This window comes from Capra hircus, chromosome 20 (assembly GCF_001704415.2).
Source record: "Capra hircus breed San Clemente chromosome 20, ASM170441v1, whole genome shotgun sequence".
NCBI lineage: Eukaryota > Metazoa > Chordata > Mammalia > Artiodactyla > Bovidae > Capra > Capra hircus.
This window is the reverse complement of record NC_030827.1, coordinates 13,529,704-13,557,675: the sequence shown is the minus strand read 5'-3', so window position 1 is coordinate 13,557,675 and position 27,972 is coordinate 13,529,704. Positions and strand designations below refer to the sequence as shown.

Here is a 27,972-nt window from a genome sequence, read left to right as displayed (position 1 = left end):
GTGTGGTAATAGCACTCGATGGTAAGTTGCATGGGACAGTTGCCAAATATCAGAGAAAAAAATCATGGAGAGTAATAAAAGATTCTGTCTTCAAACTGGGCAGAAATTGCCATTAATTTATCTTGCTGGAAGAGCATCTCAGTCTTTCTGATTCCTTGGAACCTGGTGATCCTTGAAGGAATAAATTTAAGAACTAGGAATACAGTTTTTGTTAGAGCATCTTCACTAAACTGAGTTTTTCACCTGCAGGGATTGTGTTTTACTCATTTTTGTTTCTCTGGCACTTGATATAGTACCAGGTACATACTAATCATTAATACAGTTGAATTAAGGACCACACAGAAAATTTATACCTGAGACACTTTGGTGTAGTGTTAATAATTTCCATAGTTTTATTGCCATGTCTTGAAAAATTTAAGTCACATACTAGTTTTATTCAGTTACCGTAAGAAGGTTTTATGCCTGTGTCAAGTATTTTCTCTTTGAAGTTCATATAACTTAATATTTATTCATTTAAAGAAACCAAAATTTATTTTTGTGAATATTTTTCTCTTTTTTCTTTAAATTAGGAATCTGAGGAACTTTCTTCTGACGAAGAGATGAAAATGGCAGAGATGCGACCACCATTAATTGAAACCTCTATTAACCAGCCCAAAGTGGTAGCACTTAGTAGTAACAAAAAAGGTTAGATGTCAAAAGAAAGCTCACTAAAAACAGAAATGGACTGAATAAAATCTATAATTTTTTTTTCAAATAAATTTCACTAAATGTTACTATGTTGTTTAAAATACTTTTCAGAAGCAATTTTTAAAACCTGTCTTTGTAAAGGGTCTATTCCTTGTCTCTCATTTTTAAAGAAAAATCTTGATGGATCTCTTCCTTCGTTCTTGCACGTTTACTTACATGACTTGGATTTTTTAGGCAGATAAGCCTAGATTATGATTCCCTCTCTACCACTTGTTTGCTATACGATCTTTAAGCTCCTTACTTTTGTCCATGTTTATACATCTAACTGGGCTTCCCAGATGGTACTGGTGCTGAAGAACCCACCTGCCAGTGCAGGAGACATAAGAGATGTGGAGTTGATCCCTGAGTCAGGAAGGTCCTCCTCTAGAGGACACAGCGACCCGCTCCAGTATTTTTGTCTGGGGAATCCCATGGGCAGAGGAGTCTGGTGGGCTAAAAGTCCATTGGGCTGCAAAGAGTCAGACATGACTGAAGTGATGTAGCACGCATACATCTAACTAGACATACAATGAAGCTAATGAAAGATTTTGAGAATTTCAAATATATTGGGTTAGTGTACTCAGATCTAACAAAGTACCTTATGTATAACAGATGCTTGTTGTTATTTCATCTAAGGAACTTTTTTTTTTAGCATACCACCTCACCCCCACCTAACATAGAATCTCAGACTCTTAGAAATGAAAGACAACTTGGAGAGTAGCTATCCCTTCCTTTTATCCTTCCCTTACTCTTCTCCACCAAATATCTGAAAATGTCTACATTATCTCCACTGGATACATTATGTCCACATTATTTATCCAGTCTGTACCTTTATGTCATTGATGAAACTTACTGGCAACGTGCCCCTTTACAGGATAGCTTGGGGTTTCATAATAATGGTACTGATATTTGTTACTAATTGTTACTTACTATGCTAAATAGTTTCCATATTATTATCTAATTGTCACAGTTACCCCATGAGAAGGAAGCAGGAGAATATAAATAGGAGAGAACTTAAGTGCCATGTAGTTTAACAGTATCTTAAAAATTCAGATTCTCAGACCCAAACACCTTAAAGCAGAAGTTACAGAGCCCCATGTGCTACCATGCCTGTAGGGTTGTAAACATACTAAGTTATTATCTTCTTATCACTGCTTTTAAAAAATGGTACTTTTTATTACTACCTACCTATAGTGGACTATGAATATTATCTGTTTGTTTATATCAGTTCAGTTCAGTTCAGTCACTCAGTCGTGTCCAGCTCTTTGTGACCCCATGAATTGCAGCACGCCAGGCCTCCCTGTCTATCGCCAACTCCCGGAGTTCACTCAAACTCATGTCCATTGAGTCAGTGATGCCTTCCAGCCATCTAGCATCAGAGTCTTTTCCAATGAGTCGACTCTTCGCATGAGGTGGCCAAAGTACTGGAGTTTCAGCTTTAGCATTTGTTTATATAGTTGTTGCAAAACCATCTCACGTAGTGAGAATTCACTATTCATATATAGTTCTTTGAAATGATATTAGAAAGGGGAAAGCTGACCTTGGGAAAATTTCTGGATTTGTGTGGTGTTTCTTTTTTGGTTAACTATGCTGCTCATTTTTATTATCAGAATAGGTGAAAACAATTCCATACATGTATGAAATCATTTATACCCCAGATAGTAAGTTTATTGAGGTTGTGAACTATAGTATATATTTCTTACTGTTACAACTTTTTAAAACTAAATTCATGGAAAACAATATTCACTAAAATGGCCTAAAATGCCCTTAAAAACATTATGTGATAACATTTGTGTCAATTTAAATCAGATTCTGGGTAACTCTATCGTCGTTCATATTTAAAAAAAAAAAACTATAGGTATCACTAAAAACTAACTGAAGGTATCACTCCTTTTAAATTCTTGAATCTTTGTATGTATTAGGACTGAATTTTCTGAGGTGAGCCTCTGGTTATCTTCTATCCATATAATTCCCTATCTTATATATTGAACCAAGACAATGTAAATGCCATTTGTCATTACTGGAAATTCTATGTGGCTTTATCAGTAGCTTAATTTTTTTTCTTACAGATGATACGAAGGATACAGATTCTTTATCAGATGAAGTTACACACAATAGCAATCAGAATAACAGCAACTGTTCTTCTCCATCTCGGATGTCTGATTCAGTTTCTCTTAATACTGATAGCAGTCAAGATACCTCACTCTGCTCTCCAGTGAAACAAACTCACATGGGTATTAATTCCAAAATCAGGTTTGTGAGCATCTTAATGAGATAATTTATTTGTACAATACATAGAGATGGCAAGGCAAATAAATATATGCTATTTATATAATATTATTAAATATATATTATTAAAACATAAAAGACTTTGCAAATTGATATTATAGAAGTGGTTCAGACAGTATGTAATTTCTTCCCCAGTTTATTTACTAATTATAATTACTTAGCTTTTATACATTTCCCTGGATTGGGAAGATTGGCTGGCGGAGGGCATGACAACCCACTTCAGTATTCTTGCCTGGAGATTGCCCATGAATGGAGGAGCCTGGCGGGCTACCGTCCCTGAGGTTGCAAAGAGTCAGACAAAACTGAGTGACTAAGCACAGCACAGCACATACATTTTCCTCTTAGTCTTTAAAATGAAAAGACTTAAAATATATTCTAATTCTCTTCATTAAAAGGTTGAACAGTTTTATAATGTTTTTTAATATAGCCTGTTTAGAATAATTCAAGTTAAAGGGTTATGCTTGATAGAAGGATTTGGATTACTGCTGAATCCAAAACTTACTGTATGGATATTGTTAACTGATTTTTAGAGTTATATAATACTTAAATTCTGGGTATATTTAAGTCAGATTTTTCTATATATTGATTTGCTTTGCTTTAAAAGGAAGATGAATTTTATGTCTCACATTGAGTTTTAACTCTTATGTAGTTGTATTTAAGATTAATCACTTATACCCTTCTTCTGAATTTGAGGCTAAAATCTAGTGTGGTAAAATATTACTTTTATAACCTCTTGGATATTAAAATAATGGTTAATTTGTTGAAAAGTAAAATTTGATATCGTTGGCAAGTAGTTCAGTATTTTCTAAATCATGTGTTTTGTAATGAAATAAAGGCTAAGAAAGGGATATAGCCATACCTTCTTTGGTTGTATTTCTAATAATATTTTCTATTATCTAATCAGAAGATCAGTATTAAAAAATATTTGTTGAAATGTAACTTGCATATTTACACAAAAGAACACAAATATATTTTCATATTATCAACTAGAAATAAAATATCTTTTATAATTTTGGAATGGCATGTTTTATAAATATTTGCCAAGCACAATGTGGTCACTTAAGAGAGTAATTAGATGTAGTTTCTCGTTTGATCTTCATACTTTGCAGATCTTTGAGTGATTGTTTATTTCTTTGTATAATTTCCTTATATATATTTGGATCTAATAATACATACTTAATTGATCAATACTGTGAGGTTTTGAATTATTCATAAAAATATTCTGTGCTCTTACTCATCTGTTCAACTTATTGACCTTGTCTCCATGTTTGTGCCTATCTTTCAAGCATGTCATATTTTAGAACATTCATGAAAAGGTACAGCGGTAGAAGAGAATTATTTCAGTATAAAATATGCACATTTTTCTCCATTGTTTAGCTCTATTAAACTGTATTGTGATACAGCGATTATGATAGTGGCAATAATTAATCTTATCTGTGCATTTTGATTAGTATGTTTTACTTGTCTCTATTTAATATAAATCTCTATTATTTGACTGTTACAATAATATTTTAAAGTTACATGCTTGATACTAAATGTCTTTTATCTGTGACTCCCATCAACACTCTTATCTCTGTGTATCTACACAGTAGGTAGTTGTTAATGTTCCCAATGACTAAAAACTGGGCTTTATGATGTTTGTGATAAAATTATCTTTCTTTTAGGCAAGAAGATGAAAATTTTAACAGCCTTTTACAAAATGGAGATATTTTAAATCATTCAACAGAGGAAAAAATCAAGGTTCCTGATAGAAAAGATTTTAACTTACCTGAGTATGATTTGAATATTGAAGAGAGGTTAGTTCTTATTGAAAAAGGTGTTGACTCAACAGCCACATCTGATGAATCTCAAAAATTAGACCATATCAATATGAATCTAAATAAACTTATAACTAATGATACATTTCAACCAGAGATAGAAAGATCAAAGACACAAGATACAGCGCTTGGAATGAGCTTTTTAAGCAATAATGCTAAAGGAGAAGCTGAGCACTTGGAAAATGGAAACAAGTTTCCTAATGTTGAATGCATAAATAAGGTAAATGGACATTCTGAGGAAACTCCCCAGTCTCCTAGGAGGACCGAACCACATGACACTGATTCTTCTGTTGATGTGGGTCATTCTAAAAGCACTGAAGATCTGTCCCCTCAGAAAAGTGGGCCAATTGGATCTGTTGTGAAATCTCATAGCATAACTAATATGGAAACTGGAGGGCTAAAAATCTATGACATTGTGAGTGATAATGGACCTCAGCAGCCAAGTGCCACAGCTAAAGTAACATCTATTGATGGAAAAAATATAGTCAGGAGCAAGTCAGCTACACTTTTATATGATCAACCATTGCAAGTATTTACTGGTTCTTCTTCATCTTCTGATTTAATATCAGGTGCAAAGGCAATTTTCAAGTTTGATTCAAATCATAATCCTGAGGAACCAAATATAAGAGGTCCCACAATGAGCGGCCCACAGTCTATGCCTCAGATGTATGGTCCCCCACAGTATAATATTCAGTACAGCAGCAGTGGCGCAGTCAAGGACACTTTGTGGCACTCCAAGCAAAATCCCCAAGTAGATCCTGTCAGTTTTCCCTCACAGCGCTTTCCTAGATCAGAGAGTACAGAAAGTCACAGTTATGCTAAACATTCTGCCAATATGAATTTCTCTAATCATAACAATGTTCGAGCTAATACTGGGTATCATTTACACCAGAGACTTGGTCCAGGAAGACATGGGGACATGTGGGCCATCTCACCAAATGACCGACTCATTCCTGGAGCAACTCGAACTACAATTCAGCGACAGAGTAGTGTGTCTTCAACAGCCTCTGTAAATCTTGGTGAGCCAGGTTCCACGAGGCGGACCCAAGTTCCTGAAGGAGATTATTTGTCATACAGAGAGTTGCATTCAGTGGGACGAACTCCTCCAGTGATGTCAGGATCACAGAGACCTCTTTCTGCACGAACCTATAGCGTTGATGGTCCAAATGCATCAAGGCCTCAGAGTGCTCGACCCTCTGTTAGTGAGATACCAGAGAGAACTATGTCAGTTAGTGACTTCAGTTACTCACGGACTAGTCCTTCAAAAAGACCAAATACAAGGGTTGGTTCTGAGCATTCGTTACTAGATCCTCCAGGAAAAAGTAAAGTTCCTCATGATTGGCGAGAACAAGTACTACGACACATTGAGGCCAAAAAATTAGAAAAGGTAATTAAACATGAATTTTTCATTTGCCTCTTTATGAATTTACTAATTTTCCTTTAAAATTTTTGGCATACTTTGTTTTTTAAACAAGATTAAATAAGATACTCTGAGTTATTGAATACATACTTATTATATTCTAGAAGTTTTTCCTTGGTAGTGAGATTAGAGGTCCAAGTTGAGAGTTACCCAGACTCAAAATAGTTGCGAGAGTGATAGGAACTTCTTTCCTGTTACTCCTTAATGTTTTCTAATGGGCTTACATTCTTCTGTGTATCTTAGATTGCGCCGCACATACTACAAATAATACATGTATATACATGTTTACCTCTGTTCAGTATTTCCTGACTTCCTGCTGATCTATTAATAATTAATTATGTAAATATATGTATAAAAACAGCAGTTCACTATATAGTCAACAGAATAACGCAAAATGTATTGTAAATGTATATCTTTCCCCTAAGATTTTTTTCCCAGTTCATGTTGTATAACTAACACTGTCACTGACTCAGATGGCTTCTGGCATGGCATTTACTATTGACTTTCCTATATTGCATTTCTAGCCTATTTGAACTCAGGTGTCTGTGGCTCTAATATAGTTAGGAGATTGTTAAGTAACTTAAGCTCATGTAGATGAGCTTTTATAACTTTAGATATTACTTTTTTGAAAAGAGAAATGTTTTAAAAAATTAACCTTAAAACTAATATATTAGGACAGTTCTGTGGCCCAAATATATAAGGCATATTCATTCTGCAAGATTCAGCTTCATGTCTCTCAGCAGATTTTACCCAAGAATTATTTCAGCTTTGTTTATTGATATAAGATGTTTTTAAAGGAGCTAAGTGTATAGAACTTCAGTAAATTCTTTAAGTCAAAATGTTTGGAAATCAATGCCTAAAATAAGGATTAATACCTTATATCAATTCACAATGAACCTTTGTTTGTAATAACTAGCTCTTTTAAATTCTGTAGCTTTAAATAACTGAGCATCTATAGCATTAGGAACTTCATTGTCATATATCCATTTTGTTTCAGCTGTAATTCTGTACATTCTGTTGAGGCTCTTGAATTTGTGTACTTTATCTGAGGAATTTGGAACTTTCTTAAGGAGTAACATAGCTGTTTTATAAATAAACTTCTGGTGATGGTGTGGAACTGGATTTAAGGAGGAAGAAGCTATAGCCATAGTTATAGTTAAGTTGATTGAGTTATGAGACTGTCTGACAGTCCTGAGAATAAGTAGAAGGAGAAATGCATCAGTGGAATTGAGACAAAAAAATAAATTCAAGAGGCAGTTCTGAGATAGACTTTATAAGGGTTTACTCTGATGGGAATATTCCTGTAATCATTGATTGAGGAAAATGGATTAAACTTGAGATTGGTCCCTTGAATAATTTTTTTGGGGGGAATGCCATTAACTAGATATTGATGAGGAATAGTAGATTTGGAGGACTAGACGAGTTTGGTTATCTTAATGTTATTAGTTGACATCTCAGATGGCTATTCTCCACTACTTTCCTGTCTGTCGGAGATTTGTCTGGACTTTAGTAATTAGGAAGCAAGGATGAGCCATCTCATTGTTCCTTGTACTTTTCTGCTCTTTATGTTTAGAATTTACTGTATGATTACTTGGAGAATACATGACAGTAGTTTCCCAGTTGTGCCCACTGGTAATTTAGAGATGAGAATCAACTCATTGAAATTAGGAAAAAGGTTTAGAGGACACAGGGCAACATAATTTAGACCCCAGACTTGAAAGCATTGGCTGAAAATGGTGGAGGGTTACGGGAGATCTCTGTTCCTCTGCATCTCCCCCTCTCTTCCTTAAACATAATTCTAATGGCATGATGGGCATTTGAAAATTCTCCTCAGGGGATTTCACAATGCCTGCCCTACCTCTAGAGGAAAAGGTGCTGCTCTGCCCAGCTGGGAGTTTAGTAGTAAAACAGTAAGCAATTAGTCATTGAAGCTTACTTGGCTTTTTTAAGTAGTAACCCCTTCTTCCCAACTTCCCCAAAAACTGTACCTGGAACACAAACATAGAAAATAGATCTTACCTCAGAAATCTCAAGACTGACTGAATTAAACATATCAACAGATATTACAAAGGAATAAAACTGTGTAAAATTATTCCTAATGTCAACATTTGCCAGTATCCCTTATTATATTAAAAACTGATAAGCACTCCATGTGATTAATACAACATGATGATTTCCATTTTTACTTGCTGTTATACGACTATTAGCATGTAGTAAACAATGTCCAGGACATGTGTTCAGCACTTAATTGAACTTTGCACAATGTGTTGATGTGTTTGGATAGGGTGCAGTTTTATGTGGATGTCTCTGTACAGGCCTAAATTCAAAGTCAGACCTATTCCTAACTTGTAGCCTTCTTTCTCAGTGAAATATTTATAAAAACCTCATATATGTTCAAAGATGAGAGCAAAGACTTTGTTCCAAGATTAACATATTATTAAAAAGAGTCAATCAGACCACTCAAGTTAACATGTAAAACTATGTTACAATGCATGGACATGTGTTTTTTACATGTTTCTGTGTGATTATGTGTATAATTTATTTTTACTTTTTAATCAGATGTTTGGGGAACCTATGAATTGCCTCTGCCAAATCCTTATTCTTTGTGAAATGCTTTGAGAAAGTACGAGCCTGGTCTATTCAGCTTTTTCCTTGGTCTCTACTTTAGATTCACAAAATAACTAAATTTGTTCATTGTAGTTTTATAGATTCTTTTCATTCTGAAATGTCATATTGTTTCTTTGTATAAGAGATCAACTTCATAATCTGGAGAAAGTAAATTCTTCCTAAGAGTAATACAGAAATGCTTATTATGGCCATAACAAGCATTTGTGTATTTCTTACTAAGAAGCCATGTTCAAAATGAGGTTTCTCTTGGTTTGACCATCAGACCTTCAGTGTTTAGGGACATGACTAAAAGCATCCACATGTGAAAGGACTATTAATAGTGAACTCCGGGGAAAGGACAGTAGTGAACTCCGGGAATAACCAAGCAAGAACAGGAAGAATCAGGCAGTGCTTTTATTGAAGTACATTGTTCAGGCAACTCTGGGATTGGCGATTAGGCATTTATGTAAACTCAGTCATGGAAGGCATCTATCAGTGAAACTTGAAGGCTTCTTCAAGGTTAAACAGCAGAGCCACTACTGACTTCGAAAAATACAATCACCTTTAATATCTATTTGAATGGGAAAAGAGTTTTGCATGTTCATTTTCTAGATTTATTGGAATTTTTTTCCTGATAATTGCAGAGCATTAGGAGCCTTTTAAATATTATACCCTAAAAGTCTGTGTGTGTGTTAAACTTTTCTTTAAGACATTTTTTAAGTGTGGAAGGTAATTTTTATTAGAAATTGCAAGAGCCAAGTATTTTTTTGCAAATACATTTTGTGCTATATTATGTATGTTTAAACTCTCCATTTACTTAATAAGACAATTTCTATAGAATGAAACATTCTCTCTATAAAACCATTTTGAGTTAGAAATAACTGAGTGTTGGTAAAGTTTGTCTTTACAAAGAAATTAGTTTGTATTCTGTGTGTAACCATATACATACAAATACATCTGGATGTGACATCAATTCCTATTTTCTGATGAACTTCTAATAAGATAGGTTAGAAGTAAAAAATAATAGCCTAAGAGCCAACTGTATGTTTGCACTTTCTTTTTTGGTGTTTAAACATGTAAATGGTTGGGTTTACATATAATTTATGTGTGTATACATATATGTTTTCATGTAAATATATGGTAAATGGTGCCAGTTTCTTTCAGTGTCTCTGAAAATTCAGTGTTGCATGGTATTCCTGCGTGATCTGGGGGTTACTTGTATATATGTCTATGTGTATAACGTGTCTTGTGAATTTTGCATGCTACACTAATCTCTGTTAAATCTATCCCCTCTTTATTCAGAGCATGCTGTCAAGGTCCTTTAATTCCAATTTTACTGCTGTAAGCAACTTTCACTATGGCAGCTCTAGGGATCTGCATGGCAGCCAGGGCAGTCTCGCCTTGAGTGTTGCAGACGGAAGAGGTTCTGGTGGGCACACTTTTCGAGTGAGTACCTGCAGTAGATCAGTACTTCAGTACATAAATGAGAAAGAAGCCCACATTTCATGTTACCCAAGTGTTACTGACCAGAGTGTTTGAATATCCACTTACATAACAAATCACCTGCCACAGGCATTAGTTTCTGCAAGAATCCCTGGGTCAATAATGTGTTAACAGTTCTAGAAAATAAATCTGTACTGTGGGTTAAATACCTTGATTACCTCCCAGTTCTTCCATGGCTTAGTTGTAAAGCTCTGCAAAGCTGATTTAGGCTTTACCTCTTTAAGTTTCGGTGGTCATAACTAAAGGTGTAGTCAGCTCTTATTTATGTAAAAAGGGGTGAGCAATAGGAGTTGAAGAGGTTTTTTAAAAATTCTTTTTCTCTGCAGTGCTCTCTCAAAATTAGCTTGCTTTCCCTAACTCAGAGTTTTAATGCTGCGCCATGCATAATACATAGAGGGGTTGTAGGAATTAGCCTCCAATTAAAATAAATAAATTTAAATTAAAAAAAGAATAATTTTCACTTTAGTGACTGAGAGTTGGCAAATAAATACCTGGAACTAAGTTTAATCATAATTTGCAGAATATGATTAAATGTGAGGCAGGAGAGATTGCAATAAGTACCAGTGAAAAGGCAAAACCCAAATCCATTAACACCCACCTAATCATTTGTGGGAAGAAGGAAGGTTTATTCTTAATGAAAGTTAAGGGTAGGAGATAAGAAGGACAGAAAAGGAGAAAGAACAGAACAACTCTGGCTGTTATGAAATTTGTCTTTCCATAACAACTTGAGGTGGTAGCATGACCTCTAAGTAAATATTTCCTCTGCCCTTCCATCCTGAAAAGAGCTTTCTCCCTCTGTAGAGCTTATTCTCTCCCACATAGTTTTATTTCCATACTGACCCTGCTTCTGGGTCCTTTGCTTTTGACTTGAGCGTCCCCTTTCTTACCACCCCCAGTCCCCTACTGCTGTTTCATACAATCCTGGCTTTAGTCTGTTGTTCTCTCGGATAGAAGCAGTATCCTGGGTTCACTTTGCTCTGCCTGGGCCTCACTCATCTTGCTGTCCTCTGTCACCTGCTGCCACTCGGTTTCTGTGTTACACGTTAGTGGCAGCAATCATTTTGTAACTTAGCATTTTGAAACAGGGAGAGAGGAGATGATGGCTAGTAAGCCCTGCTTTTCTGGTGCTCTTTCTAGCTGAAGCCATGGGGTTATTAACTCAGGGATAATCTTTGTAGTCATCTAGAGCAATTGTTTTTTACAAATTCTTGATCAGTAATATCTTTTGCTTGTTATTATTAAATTCAGAGTCTTTGAGTCTGTTGCACTTTAACTTTTTCATCTGTAATGTACTTGTTCATTTAAAGATATAGTTGTACATTCACACTTGAGTTTAAACTTCAAGCTGTGAGTTAAGTTGATGATTACACATTTCTGAAAACACATCTCAAAAATAGAAAAGGCAAATAAAGTATTCACTGTATAAATACACAAAATCAGATCAAACTACATCTAAAAATACTGAGCCAGGACTTCCCTGGTGGTCGTGTGGTTAAGACTCCAGGGAACTAAGATCCACGTGCTGTACAGCACAGCCAAAAGAAAAACAAAACAACAAAAAACAAACAAAAACCCACTAAGCCAAAATTTGAACTAGTAACAGACTGCACATGATAGCTTTGTCGCAGATATGGTTCCTAAGACTAAATTACAGACACTTAGATTTGTATGTATCCTGTGGCATATAATAATGAAGTAGATTTCACATTATTTTTCAACATGCTGATACATTGAGTTGGGCAGAAAGTTTGTTTGGGTTTTTATATAACGCCTTTTGTAGTAGTTTGCATATCTGTGTTGCCAGCCATAACACTTTTTTGAAGGTAACAATACTGCTATTTATCAGAATCTGTTTAGTTTTCTAAAACAAAGCTTGGTGTGTTTAGAACTATATTAAGGTGAAAAATAGGCACATAAGGCTGTATATTTATTGATATTGCTCATCATTAAGAAGTAAATCCTGGATGACACTATGCTGTTAAAAGAACAGCAGTTAATTTTTTTCTTTTCTATTGAAACTATTTGCTGTACTCAACAGGAGTACATATATTTTAGCTGCTCTTAAAATTTGGGCCTCTTAATTTGGATTAATAACTAAACTTATTGCTGTAAATGTTAAAAGCTAGGTATTACTGTAAATAAAATCATAAAAACGTCATCAAGGAATATCTTAACTATATATTCAGATGTACTTTTTACACATTATAAGAATAAACATTTTGCCACGTAACTTTGAAAGACTGTTAAAGGTACTAATTTTTTTCCAGTTTTAGAGATACAACTGACATATAACCTTGCTTTAGTTGAAGGTATACATCATGATGGTTTGATGCATGTACGTATTGTACAGTGATTACCACAGTAAATCTAGTTAACAGCCCTTAGAAAGATGCAGTTTTGATGGTAACGTTTGATTTAGTTCTTCGTCTTTCCATTGTCTAGCAGTATCTCCTAAGTGTCATCACTGTTTTGGTTTCACATCTTAAAGATCATTATTTGTTTATTTTTTATTTCCCCCTTATTTGAAGCATCCCCAGACATCTTGTCCAGGAGATCCCTGTCAAGATGATATATTCATTTCAGGACAGCAGAACTACCCATCAGCTACACTTAGTCACAAAGATGTTCTTCCAGACAGCCTGATGAAAGTAGATGCTCAGGGAATGAAGTAGTATCTGTGAGCTTACTGTGTTTTACAGCTTTTCAACTAGAAATATGTTTTAACACTGAAAATGCTTTTGCGAGGACCTTTCCCACTTGATTAGTAAGTTTTTTTTTTAAGAATTGAGAAATAAGATATAAAATTTCACTCTGCTGTTTCTTAGTTTATTCCATGATTTTGTCCACACTGAAGAATCATTTTGTTAATTTTGGATTTCTGTAGTATCTTGTCTTTTGAATCAAAGGCTTTTGGGCATTCCTGATGGTAAACTATTTGGAGAGTTAAAAATGAACCTGTCTTAAGTTCGTCATTGGATGATGAAGGCATTTTAACAGATAATACTTCTAATGTAACTGGAAATCACTTTGAAAGACTTTTATATATGATAAAATAGATGATGGTTATAGTCTTATTACTTTTAAATTAAAGCATCACTCATTTAGAGAGTACTTTTTTGTCTCCAGTGCTGGATACATAATTCTTTTCTTTAGTATTTTCCTCAGTTCTTTTATCTTAACTAAGCCTGTATCCCTAGTATAACCAGATATAATTGTGAAGCACAGTTATATAAACTTTTGCATTGTCCTTGAGAGTAGGAACCTACCCATTTAAGTTTGCACGTATTTATTTATTTTACCCTTTTTTGGCTGCTTTTCTTGTAATTGAGCTCTCCTATCCAGTTTCTTTTTAATACCATTTTGTAGTTTTGGTTACCGAGTTTGTCTTATGTGTCTTATTCTCCTGAGTTATCTGCTAATCATAGCTTAGTATATTCCATGGCTATATTTAACAATGATGTAGAATGTCAAGTATGCCTAAGTTCTATGTGTCAGGGAGTCTTAAGAATGGGTCAGAAGTAGTTATTGTCTAGAGTATTCTTCCTAGGAGAAAGGTATTGAATCTGCCCATAGGAGTAAATTGTATTAGCATGGAGAAAAGCAAATGCTATCTGCAGTGTGCATGAAAAAATAGCTGCAATCTCATGGACAGAGGAGCCTCGAGGGCTATAGTGCGTGAGGTTGCAAAGAGGCAAAAACAACTGAACACACACACACTGTATTTAAGTGCTCCTGGACAGATTAATTGCTTCAAGTCTAGTGACCAAGTGGTAAACAACCACAGTTTAAAAAACAGAATACAGGACCTCTTTCTCCTCTAACCAATATAAGATTTGTGATAGAGGGTTATCTTTGTGCCTTGTTATAAAATACCCAGACTTCATATTTTACGAAGTTAAGTATAATACAGTGAAAAAGAGAACTTTCTGTTTAAGTAAAAATATTCTTCACCAAAACCACACTTCGTATTCCTCAGCATGATGCACATAAATAAATAAATAAGTAGTTCTGAAATTGTTGTCATAATCTTTTCCCAAACTTTTCTACTTTGGGTAATTTTAGGGAAATGGGACTCAAATAATTTCCCTCACAGTTTTTCTGTAATTTCCTTGTAGGTTAATAGTTAACAGTGAAGTTTTGAATGATTGAATAGCTTAAATATATTTATTTCCTCTTCTATGCAAAAATCTCTTTATATGCATATGTTTGTAATATAAATATAACCCTTTTGTTTTCAGATAGATTTCTCACAGTAACAGAATAAGCTATTATCACATTTCCACAAAGGTTATTTTTAAGTCTAAAAGACAAGAGTCTTTAAAACAAAGATAATTCTTTAACAGCAACAGAATAATCTGGACTTTTTTGTTTAGTCTGTGAAAAGTAAAATGTCAAGGTTTAACTTCTGTGGCTCACATTTTATGGAATTAGTATTTAGAGAGTTTAAAATTTTATAACTTGAGACACACACACACGAAAGGAATGAATCAGTTTTCTGTTATATTGCTGGATTGGCTTTTTAATTCTGGAAAGGAAAGAACAGAGGTAGAAGAATATACTCAGATTATGAAAAAATTCTACCACAAAAAAACAGCAAATGCATCTTTTGAGTATATGTGAGAGACTAAGTATAGGAAAAGATTCCCTTTTAATGGCTTACTTAAATTCTAAAATTTTGGCATACTTTATCATTTTAACACTGGGTTACGGTTACAGAAAAGCAAACAGTTTTAAATGTAGATGTGATTAATTTGAAGCTTTAAAAGAGTGAATCTATCAGCAAGCATCAGGCAGACTTAGAATTAAGACATTAACAGGGTTTTTCTTTTCCTTTTAAAAGTGTAAAATCAGAAAAAAAAATGGCATACATGGCGTGATAATGTGATTTAGAATGTTAAATTCAAGTGCTTTTGTAATGCTCCAAGAAGAAAATCCAAATATTTGTTATAAGACATTATTATTGGTCATTTTAAGACACTTCATGTTTTTCTTAGATGCCTTTGAGTAATGGACAGATGGGCCAGCCTCTCAGGCCTCAGGCAAATTATAGTCAAATACATCACCCCCTTCCTCAGGCATCTGTGGCAAGGCATCCCTCTAGAGAACAACTAATTGATTACTTGATGCTGAAAGTGGCCCACCAGCCTCCATACACACAGCCCCATTGTTCTCCTAGACAAGGCCATGAACTGGCAAGGCAAGAGGTAAGAATGATCAAGACTATTTGGAATATGAGACTAAGCTTTTAATGTATTTTATAGGTTATTTAATTATAGCAATAAATCCATATAGAATTTTAACATAGTTTTTACCATTTTAATAGTTTGGTTTTCATGTAGTTTATAAGGTATTAAACTTTATGGTTTAACTTGACTGTATGATTCCCCCGCCATTCTGATAAATTGACATAGGATATAGCGTTGAGGGCATGATTTATTTTCCCTAAGGTGGTTGTTTTTCCAAACTGGTTGATGATGTTCCAATAATCAAATGTTCTTCAGGAATATAAATAGTAGACCTTTAAACTTTAAGGGTGTATTATATCTGCTAATTGTTATTTGATACTTGGTTTCTGAAACTGGACTATAGTCTCCAAAGAGCTTTGAGAATTAAATCTTAGAAACTACTTTCAAAGTCAACAGTCACATATTCATGTATTTTGATAGTTTATTAATAAAATAATATCATTAGAAACTTAGAGAAATGTATCATTCATTTTGTTTTAGTTTCTGAAGAAAGAGAGTGTTTTACAACAAAATTTAGCTCTTGCCTCTTTTTCTATAGCTTGATTGTAAAAATACCAATTGATCATCAATCCTAGCTCCTTTAAAGGGTTATAAACAGATTAAGGAAAGAAGTTAGCCTCCTAACAACCACCCAGGGATCTTTTATATGTCTTATGAAACATAGTCAGAAATACTATGTAATTTAGATGTTTGCAAATGGAAATTGATGATAAAGTACATGTTTTGTGTGTATGCTCTATGTCATTAGAGTCTGTGATGTCCAAAATATATAAAGTCAACATTAATTGGTTGTATAATCCTCATAAGATAGCAATAGATTGATTTAGGAGCTATGCTTTATAATCTTAGCTGTGCCTTTAACTCACTAACTCATTAACATATTATTTCACATTGTAATTTCATTTCATCTGCCCAAGTGTTTATTTTTGGTGAATTCTTGCATATTTATGTTTTCTTGAGCTTAATTTACCATATGAATATCATTGTAACTTTTCCTGATACAGCAGTAAGTTTATTTTTGTGTTAACTCAGATTCGAGTAAGAGTTGAAAAGGATCCAGAACTTGGATTTAGCATATCAGGAGGGGTTGGGGGAAGAGGAAACCCATTCAGACCTGATGACGATGTGAGTTTTGTTTATATATCCTTGAAATGCCCATTAATTTTTATTCACTAAATTAATGCCTTTTATGCATAAGTAAAAATCTAACAGATATTTATTTAAATCTAGATAAACGTCACCTTATGATTTCCCTGTTCAGCTTTTAGTTTTGAAATGTGATCGCTGCAGATTAATTGTTTGAGGAATACAAATTTAACTCCAAAATATTAATGTTCTTTATATTGTGAAGTGACATTTTAATTGTTAATACTTTTCTACACATCTATGTATGTACTTTTTTATCACTTTGACAAAAAATCACTGTACTACTGTAAGAATCACCAGAAGCACAAATAACATAGCATTATCACAGTATTGGAGAAGACAGGGAGAAAACTTGTACCACAATTCAAATATTTGCATACTATAAAAACGATTGCTCCTTGGTACGCTTCTTTTTATGCATACTTCTTTCCAATAAATAATTATCTTTTTTTTGTTGTTATTAAAGGGTATATTTGTAACAAGGGTACAGCCTGAAGGACCAGCATCAAAATTATTGCAGCCAGGTGATAAAATTATTCAGGTAACTTAAGATACATCTTTCATTATCTTCTTTTCTTTTCTTTTTTTTAAATAATATCTGAACTCATCAAATGCCAGATTAGAAAGTAAGCATTTTATGAAGTTATCTTTAGATATTTGTGATTGAACAGAGGCATTTCTTATAGGCTACTCTCTAGTGCTTTCATAGCTTAAAATACTTCTGCCTTATACCTTGAAAAATCATACTAATAATTTTAAAGACACCTTAGCAGTTTTGAAATATATCCTAGCCTTTTGATTAAGTTTATGAATGTTGTTGTCCGGCCGTGTCCAACTCTTTGGGAGCCCATGGACTGTGGCACACCGGGCTTCCCAGTCCATCATCATCTCCTGGAGCTTGCTCACACTTACGTGCATTAGTCAGCGATGCCATCCAACCATCAATGGCAAGAACAAGTTGCGCAAGTTACGAATGTTAACTTGTTCTAAAATAAGATGAGAAAGAATCCCTTTTGTGTGTTAGGAGAATTAAAAGATTTAATTTAAGAAGCACTGAGAGGCATTTAGAACTGTGTATCTGGTGTAGAGTAAGACCTCATTAAATGTTTAACCTATCACAAGAAGTATAGTGTTCTTGCTCTGGTGGCTCCTGGGCAAGTGGGAAGACTGGACCTCAACCTCTTCTCAGTTCAGTCATTCAGTCGTGTCTGACTCTTTGCAACCCTATGGACTGCAGCACACCAGGCCTTTCTGTCAGTCACTAACTCCTGGAGTTTATTCAAACTCATGTCCATTGATCAGTGATGCCATCCAGACATCTCATCCTCTGTCATCCCCGTCTCCTCCTGCCTTCAACCTTTCCCAGCATCAGGGTCTTTTCAAATGTGTCAGTTCTTCAAATCGGGTGGCCAAAGTATTGGGTTTCAGCTTCAGCATCAGTCCTTCCAAAGAGTATTTAGGTCTGATTTCCTTTAGGATGGACTGGTTGGATCTCTTTGAGTCCAAGGGACTCTCAAGAGTCTTCTCCAACACCACAGTTCAAAAGCATCAGTTCTTCGGTGTTGAGCTTTCTCTATAGTCCAACTCTCACATCCATACATCACTACTGGAAAAACCATAGCTTTGACTAGATGGACCTCTGTTGGCAAAGTAATGTCTCTGTTTTTTATTTTATTTTATTTTATTTTATTTTTTTATTTTTTTTATTTTTAATTTTTTATTTTTTTTAAATTTTAAAATCTTTAATTCTTACATGCGTTCCCAAACATGAACCCACCTCCCACCTCCCTCCCCACAACATCTCTCTGTTTTTTAATATGCTGTCTAGGTTGGTCATAACATTCCTTCCAAGGAGTAAGTGTCTTTTAATTTCATGGCTGCAGTCGCCAACTGCAGTGATGGCTGCATCTCTACCATCTGGAACCAAAAAAATAAAGTCTGCCAGTGTTTCCACTGTATCTCCATCTATTTGGTGTGAAGTGATGGGACCGGATGCCATGATCTTAGTTTTCTGAATGTTGAACTTTAAGCCAACTTTTTCACTCTCTTCTTTGACTTTCATCAAGAGGCACTTTAGTTCTTCGCTTTCTGCCATAAGGGTGCTGTCATCTGCATATCTAAGGTTATTGATATTTCTCCCGGCAATCTTGATTCCAGCTTGTGCTTCTTCCAGCCCAGCGTTCTCATGATGTACTCTGCATATAAGTTAAATAAGCAGGGTGACAGTATACAGCCTTAACGTACTCCTTATCCCATTTGGAACCAGTCTGTTGTTCCATGTCCAGTTCTGTTGCTTCCTGACCTGCATAAAGATTTCTCAAGAGGCAGGTCAGGTGGTCTGGTATTCCCATCTCTTTCAGAATTTTCCACAGTTTATTGTGATCCACACAGTCAAAGGCTTTGGCATAGTCAATAAAGCAGAAATAGATGTTTTTCTGGAATTCTCTTGCTTTTTCGATGATCCAGCAGATGTTGGCAATTTGATCTCTGGTTCCTCTGCCTTTTCTAAATCCAATTTGAACATCTGGAAGTTAACAGTTCACGTATTTCTGAAGCCTGGCTTCGAGAATTTTGAGCATTACTTTACTAGCATGTGAGATGAGTGCAATTGTGTGGTAGTTTGAGCATTCTTTGGCATTACCTTTCTTTGGGATTGGAATAAAAACTGACCTTTTCCAGTCCTGTGGCCGCTGCTGAGTTTTCCAAATTTGCTGGCATATTGAGTGCAGCACTTTCACAGCATCATCTTTTAGGATTTGAAATAACTCAACTGGAATTCCATCACCTCCACTAGCTTTGTTTGTAATGATGCTTTCTAAGGCCCACTTGGCTTCACATTTCAGGATGTCTGTCTCTAGGTGAGTGATCACACCATCGTGATTATCTGCGACATGAAGATCTTTTTTGTACATTCTGTGTATTCTTGCCATCTCTTAATATCTTCTACTTCTGTTCCATACCATTTCTGTGCTTTATTGACACCCATCTTTGCATGATATGTTCCCTAATTTTCTTGAAGAGATCTCTAGTCTTTCCCATTCTATTGTTTTCCTCTGTTTCTTTGCACTGATCAATGAGGAGGGCTTTCTTACCTTTCCTTGCTATTCCTTGGAACTCTGCATTCAGATGGATATATCTTTCCTTTTCTTCTTTGCCTTTCGTTTCTCTTCTTATCCCAGCTCTTTGTAAGGCCTCCTCAGACAATCATTTCGCCTTTTTGCCATTCTTTTTCTTGAGGATGATCTTGATCACTGCCTCCTGTACAATATCATGAACCTCTGTCCATAGTTCATCAGATACTCTTGTCAGATCTAGTCCCTTAAATCTATTTCTCACTTCCACTGTATAATCATAAGAGATCTGATTTAGGTCATACCTGAATGGTCTAGTGGTTTTCCCTACTTTCTTTAAGTCTGAATTTGGCAATAAGGAGTTCATGATCTGAGCCATAGTCAGCTCTGGGTGTTGTTTTTGCTGAGTGTATAGAGCTACTCCATCTTTGGCTGCAAAGAATATAATCAGTCTGATTTCAGTGTTGACCATCTGGTGAATGTTGAGTTTTAAGCCAGCTTTTTCACTCTCCTCTTTCACTTTCATCAAGAGGCTGTTTAGTTCGTCTTCGTTTTTTGCCATAAGGGTGGTGTCATCTGCATGTCTGAGGTTATTGATATTTCTGCCGGCAATCCTGATTCCAGCTTGTGCTTCATCCAGCCCAGCGTTTCTCATGATGTACTCTGCATAGAAGTTAAATAAGCAGGGTGACAGTATACAGCCTTAACATACTCCTTTCCCTATTTGGAACTGGTCTGTTGTTCCATGTCTAGTTCTAACTGTTGCTTCCTGACCTGCATACAGATTTCTCAAGAGGCAGGTTAGGTGGCCTGGTATTCCCATCTCTTGATGATTTTTCCATAGTTTGTTGTGGTCCACACAATCCATGTCATAGTCAGTGAAGCAAAAGTAGATATTGTCCTGTAACTCTCTTGCTTTTTTGATGATCCAACGGATGTTGGCAATTTGATCTCTGATTCCTCTGCCTTTTCTAAATCCAGCTTGAACATCTGGAAGTTCATGATTCACGTACTGTTGAAGCCTGGCTTGGAGAATTTCGAGCATTACTTCACCAGTGTGTGAGATGAGTGCAATTGTGTGGTAGTTTGAGCATTCTTTGGCATCACTTTTCTTTGGGATTGCAATAAAAACACCTTTTTTCAGTCCTGTGGCCACTCCTGAGTTTTCCAAATTTGCTGGCATATTGAGTGCAACTCTTTCACAGCATCATCTTTTAGGATTTGAAATAGCTCAACTGGAATTCCATCACCTCCACTAGCTTTGTTCAGTGATGCTTCCTAAGGCCCACTTGACTTCACATTCCAGAATGTCAGGCTCTAGGTTGGTGATCACACCATCGTGATTATCTGGGTCGTGAAGATCTTTTTTGTATAGTTCTTCCGTGTATTCTTGGCACCTCTTCTTAATATCTTCTGCTTCTGTTAGATCCATGCCATTTCTGTCCTTTATTGTACCTCTTCTACCACCCTTGTAACTTGGCAACCTCAGCTTCACTGTAGTGTGTATACACTCAATGCCATGTCTGACACTATGTCTTAGACAAGTGCTTCCTAATACCAGGATTGCTACATAAGAATCATCTGAAAAAGTGGACAAGATCCAGGTTCCTCGGTCCTACCTTTAGAGCTTTTATTTCCATAGAGATGGGGTGGAGCCCAGGAGTGTAGATGTTGTTTTAAATTGCCAAAATGATTCTTATTTTCTGCCAGATTTGTGGACTACCTGGCAGAAATTTAAATGTGCAAACACAAATTATTATGAAAAAAAATTTTTAAGTCTTTTTCTTCTCTCTTCTAGGCTAACGGCTACAGTTTTATCAGTATTGAACATGGACAAGCAGTGTCCTTGCTAAAAACTTTCCAGAACACAGTAGAACTCATCATCTTAAGAGAGGTTTCCTCATAAGAGCCGTGGACTAAAAAAACGGAGAGACAGCAAGATTTATTGGAAGATACTTGCGGGGAAATTAATATTTTGACTATTTTTATATATAAAGAAGAACTCAAAAAAATTATGTTAAAATTTGTACATTAATGAAATAATGGAACTTGTGATTAGAGGGAAAGAACCACTGTACAGTATATGGGGGAGACTATTGAATTCATACCATATAAAACTTCTCGTTAGGTTTTTAAACATAGCAATCAAGGCTACAAAAACAGATGTATGTTGTTTTTGTATAGAGTGTAGGTTTATTTTTGGATTTCATACTCATGATTGAACTCTGTGCAAGGCTCTAGTTAGCCTTGATTGTAGCCCAGAGACAGATGGCAGAGCTGTCTGTCTCATAGCTTTTATGCCCTTATTTTTATTCAACTTGTATTAATGTTTTTCTGCTGAAACTTTTCTTTTAATGTGGGCAAGAGATTTGAAGTGTTGGCTTTTGCTATGTGCATATTGAACTGAAGAGTGAGTAGGTGAAGGTGGCGCAGGTGGGTTCCCTTTCCAAGGCCAGATTAAAACAGTTATTTTCTTTAAAAATCTGGAAGCAAAGAATGAAAAAACAGTTGTTAATGTGTTCTTATTAATAGAATAATGCAATAAAATGTGATGTCTTTTTAAAGAAATAAAAAAGACAATAAATCGTGTTTTATGAGCTCTATAGGATTTGTTCTTGTCATAGCCTTTGACTATACAGTTGCTACTAGTGAATCAATTTTCAATTTTTTAGTCAAAGGAAATTTTTAACTCTACTGTAGATGAATGTCCATGGATTCTCTTTCTTTTTTTTTGGTCCATGCATTTTCTGTGTTGCAGAAATCCCTTGATTTTTTGTTCTTTTTTTTGCAAATGGTGGTACTTGCAATCTGTTTTATAATTAGTACTCCATTTTAAACTTAATTTATAATTTTTACTTTAGGCAACAAATGAAACTAAAATGGCCAGTTTTGAGATAGTGTTGCTGTAACAGAACATGTAAGAAGATTTTGGAAGGCCTCTTGATGTTGTTTGGCCTCACGTTGCCTTGGTAAAGTAGAAGGAAAACAGTGCGCATGGAGCTAGGAAACCAAAGCGAGTCTGTGAACTGGCATAGCGATAGAGGACTGCTGTGGAGAATCGAGAGCAAAGGGGCGGGCCCTGAGCCTGCCCGTGTGAGACGGTGTTCAAGGAAGGGCTGTTCCTACAGGCAACAGGAAGTGTGAACTCGGCACTCCAGAGTCTTTAAAGGGTTTCTAAGTGTATGTGTGATCGTGTTTTACCACCAACTGCCTTTGTTCCTCGTTAGTGTAACAAATGTTTGATAGAGTTTATAAATTTTGTTCAGACCATTACTTTTATTTCTTTTTGTTCTATGTAATCAAATAAAATTTGGATAACATGCAATGGTGAGAATTAACGCATAGTTATTTGGACCAGAAAAAAGTGCCATAGAAGACCAAGAACTGTTTTTAGTTGAGGCTAGTCTGGAGCCTTTCTTTAGAGCAATATTCAGTTATTACAATTCATTTTTAATTACTAAGAATATAATTTTGGTATTTTTAATCTGTTATGCTTTGTTCTTCAACCTTGTTTGAAGGTAAAGTCTTTTATAGGACTAGCAAAAATAGTAATCTACATTATTTTTGCAAAAGTGAGTTGAACTCATTTGTTTCTTGCTAGTCATCGTAAATAGGCAGTACTTTTTAAAAGATGTGAACTCCAATACTGCACTTCTTTCAAGATGTTATCAATTGATTATTGTACTGTATAGTTTTAATAATATTGATTGAAACCCTTTAACAACTCTTTGTAAATTTTAACTCATTTTAGTTGATTTTCAGTACTATTTGCATAGGAATTGATTTTTATGAATATAGTAGAAAAATGTGCTGTATTTTGATAAAATTCATTTATTGTATGTGTGTTGTAATCTCTAAAAAAATGACAAACAGCTTCTTTAAGACAAGCCTCGGTGTCCCCTTTATTCATAGTTTACTTAAAAATACTAATTTTGGCATTCTAAATTATTCCCATCTTGTATTGGTTTCAGTCGATTTTTCACAGTCATATTCTGTTTCCTGGTAACTCAGCTGGTAAAGAATCTGCCTGCAATGCAAGAAACCCCAGTTTAATTCCTGGGTTGGGAAGATCCACTGGAGAAGGGAAAGGCTACCCACTCTAGTATTCTTGGGCTTCCCTGGTGGCTCAGCTGGTAAAGAATCCGCCAGCAATTTGGTAGACCTGGGTTCAGTCCTTGGATTGGAAAGATCCCCTGGAGAAGGGACTGGCTACCCACTCCAGTATTCTGGCCTGGAGAATTCCATGAACTGTATCGTCCATGGGGCTGCAAAGAGTTGGACCCAACTGAGCTACTTTCACTTTTCATAAAAATAAGTATAATTATGACATGTTTTACTTCTTTAGCTTGAATCAGATACACAAGCTATGATTTTGAAAAGGGAAATAGACCACAAAGAACAATTGATTTATCAGTGATCAACTTAAGTTAGTTGTCTGCATATTATATTGAAATATTACAAGTGCAACAAGTATTATATGCACTAGTATTCTAGTTAATTAAAAAAATTTTTTTAATGTTCTCATAACACATAGTCAAGTAAGAAAGTTTGTTACCAAGATAAATAATAGGACATATAAACTAAAAATAGTTTTGTACTTAAATGTATAGCCAAAGTTTTTTTCTAAACTACTGGAAAATTAGAATTAAATAATAACGCTTCATTAGAATTTTTGTTTTGATAGTGACAAAATTTCAATATTTGAATAAAAGTAATAATTTAAATCTTCTGAAGAGAAATTTGATGAGTAATTTGTAGTTAAAGCCCATGCCCATAATTGACATACTTATTTTTAATAAGTATTATATAGCAAGTCATTAAAACCAAAACTATCTTATTTTTAATAAGAGTGTTTAAAATTGACCACCCTAAAATTTTAATTAAAAATTATATGTCCAGAATAGAATTGTTTACACAAACTACAGTTTTATGCTGACTCATTAAAGAATCATTGGTTCCTCTGGGTCTATGAAATTCTAAAATTCCCTACATACTTATTTTGTAAATATTTTTCTGATCTCTTTGGACTTAAAGTTGTATATATACTTGAAAAATTCTTCAAACACAAACATCACCATGAACAGAAGTAAAGTTTTAGATATTTGCTGTGCTTAAAAGAAAATCCTATTAGCATTTGTAATACATTCTAAACTTTTGTTATACATCTAGATTGTTAGAAGTAGCACAGTGAATAGATAAATAAACTAATGCTATTTAAAGTGTGATTTAGAAATTCAGGGTGAGAAAAACTGTCATAAAAAGACAGCTGTTTTCTTTAACCATTTAGTCCCTTGTATTCCTGGGTATGAAGGAAATACAGGTTTACCTTACTGTTTTTTACTTCCAAAGGAAGCCATAGGTGGAGATGGAAATGTTTTTTACTTAGTTGAAGATTGGTGATCAGGCATATCTTACTGAAAAGATACTTTTTTCATTATTTGAAGTTCTTATTAGCTATCCATCTTATCTAATGTATAATAAATAGATTTCTTATGAAAGAGATTAAAGTTAAAATTAATTTTGTTTTGTCAAAAGCATTAATAAATACACATAGTTGATGATTTACAGAGAACAAGAAACTACTTTTAAAAGATACACTAGATTATATAAACAGCCAGCTCAAACCTTTAGGTAATCCCTTTGTTTCTAAAAGAGAATTTAGACAAGGTTGACCATCTTAACATCTAAAGCTATAGTTTCTTTACCTCTGCAGAACTTTTAAGCCCAGGGAATAGCAAGCACAGTCATTTATAGCTTTAGAAAAGGTGTAAGAGAATGCTATCTTCTTTTTAGTACTTCGCATTCTCTTTGTGAAGCAGTTTGCAAAATTAAAAATTATAGTCCCCAAAAATGTTCACTGATGGCTCAGATGGTAAAGAATCTGCCTGCAACGTGGGAGACCTGCGTTTGGTCTCTGGGTTGGGACAATCCCCTGGAGACGGGAATGGCTATGCACTCCAGTATTCTTGCCTGGAGAATTCCATGGACAGAGGAGCCTAACATGCTACAGTCCATAGCGTCACAAAGAGACAGGACTGAGTGACTAATGCTTTCACTTTCAAAAAGGTACAGTCCTAAAATTTAAGCAGAATTCTAAACTGTGAAAGTTTATTTGGGAAAAATACCTCAGTAGAAGCTACTCAGGTTTTATTTTAGAGAACAATTAAGGTACTCCTGAACCTTTCTGTGGGAGTCTTAGGAAAGAGGCTGAAAAATGATATTACTGATACCATTCCCACTTCAGATATAACAAGGAGGGACAATTACAATGTCTCATGGGATTTCATCTGGCCAATATAACTTCTAAAACAGTCCTCAGTGTAATTTCAGGATGAAGTATGAGAAGCTCATATATCACTGGTGAATTAAAAAGTATAAGCTATAAAATAATGTTCTCTTCCCCACCACCTTGTGATTTAATAGAGCTATTTTTATTTTCTATGAAGAAGATTGCTGACAAATAGTTTTCCACTAACTACCTTCCTTAAATCTAATCAAACCAATTTTGTTCCTCCAAGGCAGAGCTTTAAAGGATCTTTTTATGTGTTCTTCCCAACTAATTTCCTTGACAGAACACTAAGAAAAATAAACTAAAAATGAAGAAATCAAATAAAGTCAAAGAAAAATTAGTATGTGGAGCATGAGTTTTTAGGATGGATGATTGTAGGGCCTCTCTTCTTCATGAAGGGCAAAACCTAATGCTCAGAACTAATGTCATCCTGGAATGGATAGTAAAACATTTATTTCATATTAGGATCATCCTTCAAAAGAGTGTTGGTTTTCCCTAGAACCATGTGCAGGTTTATCTCCCAAAGGAAATTGTTCAAGGTTGCATATTGGTTCATGCTTCTGCTTCCCCTCCCATCCACACCCCGAGAAATCACAAGCATTATGAATACTCTGATAGGTGAAAGTATTTAAATTTCCAAAGTTTGGGGAAACGAGTGCAGTGGACAGATAAACTTTGAAGAGTTGTTGGAAGACCTAGGACGGATAGGGACAGAAGACTACCACGGAAGGTGAATTTGACTTCAAGGAAACCTCAAAAGTAGGGAGGGACAATGAAGAAAGAGTTCTTGTAATGATTGGGTGCTGTATCATGAGACTGTTCAGGATAATGACCATTTTTATGCCAAGCAGTGTGTAGGAGACGTCTGACTCAGGACAGCAGCAGTGAGTGTGGATGCATAGATCAGAAAGAAACAAGTGCGGTCATTTTGAAGTGGCTGTTGAATGTCCCCTTCATCCACCATCAGTGCAGGTATTTTGAGAAGGTTATTCACTTATTGCAGTCTGATACTACGATGACAACAATAGCAAACAATTGAAAAACAACAGCGTGAAGAAAGTCAGCAAAGAAATCAGTATTTGAAAGCAGTGTCTTCTGATGGATAAGTGAGAATGTTGAATTTACAAAACAAGCTTAGGAACATTTAAGTATCTTTATAATATAAAGTAGAACTTGCCACAAATTCAACAGCTGTGCTGAGAAGTAGGAAGTAGACATCTAAAGAGCAAGTCACTCCATCTAGATTTGGGTCCCATAGAATAGAAGGCAAAATAATTAAATAGTGTGATGTGAGATGAGAAGTCTTCATGTTCCAACTTGGATCCAATAGGAAAGAGAGGCGATAGATTCAGAATGAGGAATCATTCTCATTTGAAATTATTCAAAAGTTTCCAAGTTCTGAAGCACAACATAGGTCTGCAGATCAAATTTGGTCCATTCATAACTCAACAAAGACTGTAACTTGCATACACTTCATGACATTCAGAGCAGATAAAAGGACACCATGCAAAGTTCCAAAATGTGAAGGAAGTTACTTGCAAATTGAACAAAATCAGATTGACTTAAAATTTTTTCATCACCATATATCCAAAACTTTTGTTTCAGTCTGAGAACAAAATACCATTTTAGAAATCCAAGGTTTCAAAATTTACCTCCCATATAACCTTTCCAAAAGGTCTACCAGAAGATTGGACTTCCTGGTGGTCTCGTGGTTAGGACTGTGCTGCTTCTGCAGGGAGCATGGGTTTGATCTCTGGTCAGGGAACTAAGATCCCACATGCTACATGGTACAGACAAACAAAAATTTTTTAATGTAAATAAAAAATGTACTAGGGAATATATTGGAATAAAGTGAAAA

General features: G+C 35.1%; 1 protein-coding gene across 13 annotated transcripts in view; it reads left to right on the top strand.

Annotated features, from left to right (window-relative positions):
• ERBIN (erbb2 interacting protein) overlaps positions 1 to 23,712 on the top strand; it is a 127,388-nt gene extending 103,676 nt beyond the window's left edge. For 3 of the 13 annotated variants that reach the window (XM_018065544.1, XM_018065545.1, XM_005694623.3), the window contains exons 19-27: positions 570 to 684; positions 2,796 to 2,979; positions 4,680 to 6,219; positions 10,162 to 10,305; positions 12,891 to 13,010; positions 15,357 to 15,566; positions 16,641 to 16,733; positions 17,221 to 17,295; positions 21,624 to 23,712. In XM_018065544.1, coding sequence (XP_017921033.1) covers positions 570 to 684; positions 2,796 to 2,979; positions 4,680 to 6,219; positions 10,162 to 10,305; positions 12,891 to 13,010; positions 15,357 to 15,566; positions 16,641 to 16,733; positions 17,221 to 17,295; positions 21,624 to 21,731 — 2,589 coding nt within the window. In that variant the 3' untranslated portion in view covers positions 21,732 to 23,712. The remainder of the gene's footprint in view (positions 1 to 569; positions 685 to 2,795; positions 2,980 to 4,679; positions 6,220 to 10,161; positions 10,306 to 12,890; positions 13,011 to 15,356; positions 15,567 to 16,640; positions 16,734 to 17,220; positions 17,296 to 21,623) is intronic. The other 10 variants (XM_013972723.2, XM_005694625.3, XM_013972726.2 and 7 more) reach the window with 9 other exon arrangements.